A 9,922-nucleotide genomic window follows, 5' to 3' on the forward strand; every position below is an offset into this window, starting at 1 on the left:
CAAATGTGTATTTCATTTTTCAGTCGGTTTTGTAAGAATTTGCAAGTCAAAGAACAATGTTGAAATTTCAGGAAGTTCCTGTTCCCTTTTTTTTATCATTAGCAAAAACTGCATTGTAAGCAGTTTGTCATGCTGACAGTAACGTTTAATTTAGTTTCTGCTGATGCCGGCCGGCGCTATCGCCATCCCAGTCCTCAGATGTTTGGGTTTTTCTCTGGGTCGGAGGAGCCGGTTTCACCATGAACAGGTCCAGATCTGTATCACATTTGATGAAAAAAAAACCACATACTGAAGTTTTGAATATTTCTGATTTTTATCAAGACCTCCAACACGATAAGGTCCAGCCTTTAGACTCCAGCTCTGAAGCGGCGCAGCCGACCCAACTCTGACTTGCTGCTTCAGTTTGTCTGATAACATCTGACACTTTGCTGTAATCTATACAAATTTTACTGAAAAAACTTTAGGTTCCCTTTTATTCTTCAAGTCGGCTCTTTTGGAAAGTTTTTTTTATTCTGGTTCCCTTTGCAGCCCAGCTTTATGTTTGACTTTCTTGGTTGCATTTTATCCAAGGTGTGACTGCAGTAAATACACGCCTACGTGTTAATTTTGACTGAATTGCTGACATCCACCTGCAGTTAAACCTTTTCAAAGCCTATCATTTTCTCCATAATTTTAATTTCTGTAAAAGTTTTGTTTTGTTTCAGTCTCTCCCCAGTTTTTGCTCACAGAGGATAGATGTTAGGGTTATTAGAATTGCAGAAGCAAAACACAGAGTAGGCAAGAAGAGGAGTGGAGAATGAAAGGGGATTATGATAACAGCTGCTTTGCATTAAACAAATATATCCTCAGGAAATACAAAGAAATGATTTCATTTATCAAGAATAAATGTAGAGAAGCCTGTAGGCTGCAGGTAGGCAGTCAAAAAACACTGGAATAACATGAGTGAGAGGAACTAACAAAAGACTTTTTCTAATTATAATAATGAGTGAATCGAAACTGAAAACGTAAAAATGTGAGGGGAAAAATAGAACAATTTGAAAAATGTTCTGATTAATCCAAATTAAAAATGATAAAAATGATTAGACGCATACTTGTGAAATACTGTCTGGGGAAGTTGTAGCAACAATGTGGAAATTTAGTGTCCTATAAAACCGACTTTTTTTTTTGCTTCCCATCATGTTGTGATGTTATTCACTCACCAAAACGTACCTTCAGTGTTGTTTTGATTCTTTCATGCATGTTTGAGATATCCTTTAATCTCCATGGCAACCATTTAGCTGCAAGATGCCTAGGTGGGCCTAGCCCCACCTTCAAAACGCAGCTCCTTCAGACTAGCCAGCAGTAATTAGCAAACACTCTGTGAAACTTGTATCAGCGGAGACCATTATAGAAGCTTCTTCTCATTGAAACGCTGGTGAAAACATGAAAGGGTTAATAGAGGAGCCATGTTGTGATGACGTCCTGATGCTTCAGGAAGAGCAGGAGCTTCTTTTTTTTTTCCCCCTCCAGGGGGTCTTTTTGTGGGCTCTAGTGTCCCTTATATGACAGTAGGCTGACAGGACAGGGGGAAGACATGTGGCAAATGTCGGTCGGGTCCGGGAATCAAACCCGCGACGGCCGCGTTGAGGACTCAAGGCCTCCAAATGTGGGTTGTGCTATCCCCTACGCTACCACAGCACGCCCCAAGAGCAGGAGCTTCTTAAAGAGACAGAAGCCCAATTTCAATGCATTACAAGGTAAAATTTCTTGTAAGTCACATTTGATATATGTAGCATCTTTATAATAACTGATGGTAACAGTTATTTCAACCTATAAATGATTAAGAGCTGGAAAACACATAATATGTTCCCTTTAAACACCAATCAGACTTACAAAATGGCTGTTTTGTGCACAAACTCTGTGAGAGAGAACTGATTTTATAGCTTTATTATTAGCTCAGTTATTATCACCTCCCCAAATTAGTGAAACATTAATTTGCTGAAATGGATGATTTTTCAATGGTAACCATAGTTAGTGAAATTCAGTTTGTTTTTCTAACTTTAAGGATCTGCTCTTTATTTTATTTATATGAATAATTGGTCTTGCTATCTGTACAATTGTGTATTTGTATGAGCAGTATTTTTCACAAAGTAATGATAAAACAAATGTAGCAGTTTATTTGACATCTACTTTCAATTCAAGATAGGAATGAACAAAAATACCTGAGTACTAAAAGAGCTTTTTTTTTTTTACATGGATATTCTCCTCATGCGCTTTCATTTAATTTTTTTAAAACAACAAAACCTGCAGGTTTATCCTCTAGTATGTCATACATTGTCGCATATTGTATAAATAATCATAATGGGAGCTTTGGCCAAAAATGTCAGAAAACATAAAAACTTACAGTGTGGCACATAGGATGAGAATCCGAACCAGAGAAGGTAACAAAAAAACTGTAATCTGAAGAGAAAACAGACAGCTTGACTTCAGAAAGATGCATGGAGGTGAGGAAGGGAGGCGACAGGGGATGGCTGCAGAATACAGCAAACAGGCAGAGAAAAGATGAATAATTAACACAAAGGAGACAAAATGCTAAGAAAATATGATAGGGATGGTGTTTACTGTAGCATGATTTCATAACAAAGTAGAGAAAAGGGTTGCAGAATATCAGTTTATACTTTACTGTTAGCTGTTCAGTTAAAATAATTAAAAAGGTTAAATAAAACAGAAAATGAAAGAGGTGGCAAAAGTAATGGGAGGAAGAAAGGAAAGGAAAAGTTTTATAAAATCAGAAGGAAAATTTGGAGACGTGTGAACAGAAAGGAACAGGAGAGGAGACAATTATTTCACGACTCAGAACTGGGAAGATTGGATTTAATGGGACATTATTTATATCAGGGAAACATCAGAGAAATCTGAGATAAATCTTTTCAATAAGAAAATAAAAACGGACATCAGCTGCATCTCTATTGAGGGACAACTAACGAAGAAAACAACATGGAGTGGTTGGAGCATTATGTGTGCTTGTTTTTAATGACTTATCATGTGAACAAACATTCTCATGGGATTTTAATTGTGTTTCTTTTAATGGAAACATCACAATGGAGAAATTCTGTTCTTTTTTAGACATTAGCAGAATATTGACAAAGTTTTTAGCACATTTGTGCTCTTGGTTTGTGTACAATAGCAACAAGAGCAGAATCTGTGGGGCTTGATTTAATTATTGTAAAACTTAGTAAGAATTATTATGAATTGATTCATAAGACAACAGAATCGAAAAGGGGTGTACTTTCTTTTTATTCTGACTTCATTATTTGTATTTTATCTAGGGACCAAAAAATGTTAGCAAAAAGCAAAACAAAGCTAAAAAGAATCGCAAAACGTCTATGGGTTCCGTTGCTGCACGTAATGACGCAACGGGAGCACGTCGTGCCAGGCGTGCTGCGTCATATCTTCCAACACATCCGCCGCTCGGTGGCCGGCTTCCAGCCAGGCAGCCAGCCGCCTCAGGCCCCGCTCCTCCCTGAACCGTTATCCGCTAATCACCATCACCTCCCCCGGTGGAAGCAGACGCGGCTCCGCCTCGGCCATGACTGGAAGGAGCCGCTGAGACCTTCCCATCCTCCGCCGGAGAACCGGGACTTTTAGTTTTTAGCTCGGTGAGTGGTTTTTTTAGTGACTTTGTGGAGTTAAAAAAAGAGTATTGTTGACGCTGAACGGATTTGTTTTGTTCCGGAGCTCCGGCTGGGTGTTTTTGATTGTTTTTTTCCTGCCTCGGGCCGGTTGAGTTATTTTCTGCCATGTGGCGGAAACGCTGAGATTTGTCTTAATTTCGGACAGTTTCTGGCCGGATGTCCTGGATTAATCTGATCCTGTTTTCTGTTTCCACCAGTGACAGAAGCCACCGTCATCCTGCTCAACTTAAATCCGTTTCACTCCATTTATTCACCCAGAAACACCAAAAAGTTTCTAAATCACAACCATTCATTCACTCATTCATTCATTCATTCAGTCATTGCTAAACTGTTTAAACCAACTGAAGATATTATCTTGCTAGATTAACAAACTTCAACATGTTTAACTAGGATTTAGCTGAAGGTTAACATCTCTAAACATCAGTTTTCGGGTTTTATCACAGATTCTCAGCCATATTTAAAACTGGACTTTGATTAGGCCACTCTAAGGTGAAATCTGCGTACAATCCAAACCATCCCCTAATATCTAGATTGGATGAAGCTCCACCCCAGTTCCATGTCTTCTGCAGCCTCTAAACTAGGCCTGTCAGTTACAAACTTTGCTGGGTGATAAAATGTTCCTGAAATTATTGCAATAAACCATAATATCATCATTTTGAGACCATTTACTGCTAATATATTGGTAATAACATAGCAATGGAAGTACACTCTGTCACAGATCAATACACTCTGATTTCTAAAGAACAATTAATACTCGAGCTGAGATACATTTTAAACCTCCGGAATAAAAAAATAAAAAGTAAAACAGAAATAAAAATCAAACAAACCGAAATCCTAAATGAAGAGGGTTATAAAGTGGATTTAGGCAATTAAATGCTTATTTTCTTAATTTGACATGAATTGAACAATTTATTTGCATCTTTAAAATATTTATAATATACAGGAAAGGCTGGTTAGATAAAAAATCAGCAGAATTATTATTATTTTTATCCAATTAATTAAATGAATAAATAATTATTAGCTGCAGCCCTGATCTGATCCCTGAAGGAAAAGTTATTTTACCCTCAGTAATGTTTTTACTTTTATTTATAAAAGTGGATTCTGCAGTTTTTATCTTTCCAACCAAATCAATCCTTGATAAAATAGTTTTTTTTCTTTTTTGCCTAAGTTGTTTTGTGTGCGACATGAAGATGTCAGCTGGAGATTCACTGAGCCACCGATAAGCACGGTGGTGGCAGCATCATGCAACAGGAGCATTTGTGGGGGTTTTAAATGTTTTTAAGTAACGGTTTTTAAAGCGTGCGTTTCTTAGCAGTAGATCAGGAGGAGGAAATCCATCTTCACAGATGATTTGTCTCATATTACAGTCACAACATAGTGAGAGTTTTATTAAATATGTGAAAATATATATTCTAAAAGTCACAAGCTGCAGTTTGTGTCGCTCCTCAGGTGTAAATGAGGCGGAGCCTGAGGCGTGGCGGCGGTGGTGATGGTGTTGGACTCAGGTGAAGTCTTCATGGATCAGGTTGCGGCTGAAAGGAACAGGGACCGGCCCGATGTCCCTCCAGATCCGTCCAGAACCGCCAAAGCCAGACGGAGCAATGCGACCAAGAAGGAGGCGGCGCCGTCTCAGAACGGGGTCGCGACCCCGAGGACCAGGGCGGCGCTCCGCCGGCCCCTCAGCATGGAGGTGACTCCGCCGCCGCATCCCATGGTGCTGCAGCCGCCGTGGCGCAGCGGTGCGGCCGCCCCGACGCCCCGGGCTCGCAGCCTCACCAGTCCCAGCCTGTCGGCGGGCGGCTGGATGCGCCGCAGCGAGAGCTCCTGCTCAGTTAACTACGCTGCGGGGCCGCGGGCCGGCGGACGCTTGCGTCCCGCCACCTCCCTGCCTCACATCGCCAAAGGGGCGGTGGGCTCGGCCGCCCCCCCGCCGGCCCGACCCTGCCTGCTGGTCGCCCTGCGACCTTTGAACCTGGAGCAGGAGAAGCAGATGTTCTTCCAGTCCGACTATAAGTACGAGCCGCAGTTCGAGTACGCGCAGCCCGAACCGCGGAGCGTCCTCGACAAGTACCGGGAGGGATCGGGCCTCTTCCTGGAGCAGGTGGGTTCCACTCTGACCTTTGACCCCCACCCAGCTCCTGACCGGCAGTTCTGATGGCCTCTGGTTGTCCGCAGGCCGTGGGGATCATGGAGTGCGTCCTGAGGAAATTCGGCTCCTATGAGAACTTCGAGGACGCGACGGGCGGCGGCGTCCTGCCAAAGAGTCAGGTCTGGGCGGCGGTCCGCAAATACCTGCAGAAGGAGGGCTGCGTGGGGGAGGTGAGGGCAGGCGGGGGGAGGTGAGGGCAGGCGGGGGGAGGTGTGTGTGTTACCTGTGCAGGTGTTTACCTGTGTGTGTTTCCAGGTGGTGGTGCGTCTCTCTGATGAGCTGCTGTCACAGGCCGTCATGGTGGTGGAGAGCTGCCGTCCCACTCTGACCATCAACCTGGCCGGCGCTCGCCAGCACTGGCTGGAGGGGATGCTGCGGCACGAGATCGGTGCGCCGCTAACACACACTCACACACACGCATGTTTGCGCAGCTATTTTTGTGGGGACTTTCCATTGACTTCCATTAATTTCTACAGCCTAAACCTCACCCTTATCCTAAACCTAACCATTACATACCTAACCCTAACCAAAACCCAATGCACTCCTTAGTCCTAAATCTGACCCCTGACCCAAAAACAGCGTTTCCCCTTGTGGGGACCAGGCTTCGGCCCCCACAAGGAGCAGTTGGTCCCCATAACGTATATGTCAGGAAAATGGTCCCCACAAGGTATTAGAAACAAACACGCACGCACACACACACACACACACACTCACATCCCAAAAGCAGCATTTCCCCTCACTAGGATATAAAAAACTGACTCACACACTCAGCAGATCAATTAATGTTACTTACTGGTGATAGAGAGAAAACTGAATCAAACTGGGTTAAACTGGAGTAAACTGGATCCAAGGGACTGATGATGTCACAATCTTAAACTGCTGAGGATCCTGAGGTTGAAGGAATCAGACTCTTTTCAGCTTCACACTGACATGAAGAATCTTTATCTTCTATTTTCCGACCCCCCCTCTTCCTCCTCCTCTTCCTCAGGAACCCACTACCTGCGCGGCGCCAACAACGCACTGCAGCCCTGGGCGTCCGCCGAGGTGCGGCGGCAGCTGGGCCTGAAGCCGGCCAACCCGACAGAGGAGGGCCTGGCCAGCCTGCACAGCGTTCTGCTGAGGAAGCAGCCGCACCTGTGGCGCGCGGCGCTGCTCTACTACACCGTGTTCCACGCCGCCAGCATGAGCTTCAGCCGCCTCTTCGCCCACATCGCCCGCTTCGTCCACGACCCGGACGTCCGCTGGGAGTACTGCCTGCGGGCCAAGAGGGGCCAGACCGACACCGCGCAGCCCGGTGAGACACACACACACACACACACACACACACTGCAGATTTGTACTGGTTTTCCTCTCCATCTTGGAGCTGTTTGTTCGGTTTGTTCAGGTTCAGCTAAATGCTGAGCCAGAGGAAACGTTAGCATCGTTTACTGCAGGAAGTCGGTCAGGAGTCTGATGAGCCTGGGAGACAAAACCCAGGGAAAATTGGCTTTAGAAGGAATTTTTATTTAATCTTTTCATAGAAAATCCTGGATCATGGTTTGTTTTGTTTTTTTCAGGTTGCTTCAGCAAAGATCAGGTCTACCTGGACGGGATCCTGCGGATTCTTCGCCATCGAAGGAACATCGACTTTAAGATGTTGACGTCTCTAGGAAAGGTGAGTGACCGAATTATCTGACGCCTGAGATAAACTGAGACAAACAATCCAGAATATGGAAAGAAATAAATGACAGGAACCAAGTTTTACGCCCTGAGTTCTGCCTGCAAGCGTCAGTCTGTCCTGAAGCCAACAAAACGTCTTCAGTTCTTCATTTTGCTACAAAGTTTTCTAAATGTGTTTCCAACCTGTCCCCTCTGCAGGTGTCTTTCGAGGACGTGGAGCGTCTGCGTCCTCTGGCGGTACTGAACCGGACCAGAATCCCTCACTTCATGCGTGACCAGGAGCGTTACCTGCAGCACCTGGACCACATCGTGGCCGTCAACGAGCTGGACGACGCAACGCTGCAGCAGCTGCTGCCCTGAGTCCCTCAAAAGATCACATCGTAACGGCGCTCTACGGGAAAAAACATCAGAACGGCGCTCTACGGGAAAAAACATCAGAACGGCGCTCTACGGGAAAAACATCAGAACGGCGCTCTTCGGGAAAAAACATCAGAACGGCGCTCTACGGGAAAAAACATCGTAACGGCGCTCTACGGGAAAAACATCAGAACGGCGCTCTTCGGGAAAAAACATCAGAACGGCGCTCTACGGGAAAAAAAAAAGTAACGGCGCTCTACGGGGAAAACATCGTAACTGCGCTCTACGGGACAAAACATTGCACCGTAACAAAACTTTACATGGAGTGTTAATGACTCTTTGTGCAGAAAATCTGCCCGGTGATTTTATTGATTCCCACCAAAACTTGACAAGGAACAACACGTCGTATCGTAACGTCACTTTACGTGGAAAAACCCGTCCGGCGTTTTTATAAAACTTGAAGGATCCAAACGGGACGACGCCTCCTTCGTTTTCACTTGGATGCATGATTGTGCTGCGTTTCCCACGCGGATCGGCGCATTTTAACCGCGCTCCCTTTATCAAGTTACCTCACTATTATCACTATGTAATCACCATTATATATGTAGACTCACATAATCATAGACGGCTTTATTTATACACTTGTTTACGTTTTTGTTACGTTGCAAAAAGAACAAACTGAATGTCACTGGTGTTAGCTTTATGTTTTTGTTTGTGAAACGACGTTTTTATGCCTTAGATTGTTTGCATTTTTAAAAAGAACACCAAGGACACAACATTTAAAAACCAGAGGCGTTCGCAGTGACTGAGGCCATGAATCTTTCAAATACCAAGTGCCACTGGACTCAGCCGAGCGTTTCGCCCCCAGGGTTTTAATTATCAGTGTTGTTATGAAGCTAATCAGCGGCGTTGTCTTAACTGTGTCCTTGGTGGGCTTTCTTAGTTTGCTACTGTGAGTTCTCCCTCTGCAACAACCAAACTTTACTTTGTTTGGTTCAACATTTGGGATATTTGGTGGACGTCTTCCAAAGATAACAGGTTTTTAGAGACTACCGCCCCTGAAAATGATGATTTTTAAATCAAAAATATAATTCATTCAAACCTTAATCAATGTATTTGAAGGCAAATAATTATGTCAAGCAGATAATAAGCTTAATGATATCTAGGAATACTAATCGAGGCAAATATTAACATTATTAGCTAAAAATAAGCTGTTTTGGCTAAAGGGGAAGAGAGTTTAAAAGATGAATATTATTTATGGAAGTCAAAAGTAATGGCATTAAGGGAGACCTAACAGACCGGCACCCTGCAGGAATATTTAAACAGGCAATTTTGACAAAAGTCTGATTTTTAAAAAAAACTACTTTTTTTTTTTTTAAATAGTTTTTTTGGCGTTGTTATGCTCTAAACCACATATGTCAGAGTCAAGGTCCGCGGGCCACATCCGGCCCGCGAGAAGATTTTTTACGGCCCCTGGGATGATCTTGATTTATCTTGATTTATTATTAGAACCGGCCCGCAGCAAGCCGGCACCCCGTCTGAAAAAAATATCTTCCTTATTTGAACTGTAAGTAGTTCTTTAAATGTTCTGTGAGATGATGTACTTACCCATGTATCCATAACAACCGGAACTTTCAATATCCACCAAGTTATTGCCGAAATATACCGTCTATTAAACGAGTGCCCCCCGGATTAATTACACTCTCTGCAGCTGCAGCTGCGAAGTTACCGTATTAACCGGATACTTTCTGGAAAGTGCAACGTCTCCCCTTTCAGAAACTGTTGGAATTTTTCCACTTAGCGCTACGTGTGGCGGAATTACGGTACTGCAAATTTAGATGTGTCGCCGGCGACACGTCCGGTCTAGAAGGGTTATTAGCACAGCAGTCGTAAGCATAACTGTAAAATTAACTTTCAGATACCCATCAAAAATGGCAAAAAGGAAGGTGGACACTGAGAACCGGGGGTTTCAAACAAGGTTTAGAGTTTATATTTAGAGTTTTTACTCAGTTCAAGTTTAAAAGTTAAAGTTTAATATTTGTTTTCACTGCATGTTCTCCTTGATGAAAGTGTTGTTTTTGAT

The 9,922-nt window shown here is 43.7% G+C and overlaps 1 protein-coding gene across 1 annotated transcript; it reads left to right on the top strand.

The window, feature by feature from the left end:
• The first annotated feature begins 3,409 nt into the window (after window positions 1–3,409).
• On the top strand, window positions 3,410–9,188 carry LOC122824566 (uncharacterized protein KIAA0895-like). The gene is made up of 8 exons (XM_044105375.1): window positions 3,410–3,638; window positions 5,124–5,775; window positions 5,850–5,993; window positions 6,079–6,211; window positions 6,812–7,117; window positions 7,380–7,477; window positions 7,681–7,887; window positions 7,971–9,188. Exons 2-7 carry the CDS (start codon window positions 5,164–5,166, stop codon window positions 7,840–7,842), a joined length of 1,455 nt encoding a protein of 484 aa, XP_043961310.1. The 5' UTR covers window positions 3,410–3,638; window positions 5,124–5,163; the 3' UTR covers window positions 7,843–7,887; window positions 7,971–9,188.
• Window positions 9,189–9,922: the final 734 nt, after the last annotated feature.

The sequence above is a fragment of the Gambusia affinis genome, linkage group LG02 (genome assembly GCF_019740435.1).
Source record: "Gambusia affinis linkage group LG02, SWU_Gaff_1.0, whole genome shotgun sequence".
In the NCBI taxonomy this organism is placed as follows: domain Eukaryota; kingdom Metazoa; phylum Chordata; class Actinopteri; order Cyprinodontiformes; family Poeciliidae; genus Gambusia; species Gambusia affinis.

Bases quoted from the DNA above. Each gene is read 5' to 3' on its own strand.
- LOC122824566 (XM_044105375.1), top strand. From the start codon at position 5,164: ATGGTGTTGGACTCAGGTGAAGTCTTCATGGATCAGGTTGCGGCTGAA. The intron at 5,776-5,849 runs GTGGGTTCCACT...GGTTGTCCGCAG, and splicing joins CGGGCCTCTTCCTGGAGCAG to GCCGTGGGGATCATGGAGTG. The intron at 6,212-6,811 runs GTGCGCCGCTAA...CCTCTTCCTCAG, and splicing joins GATGCTGCGGCACGAGATCG to GAACCCACTACCTGCGCGGC.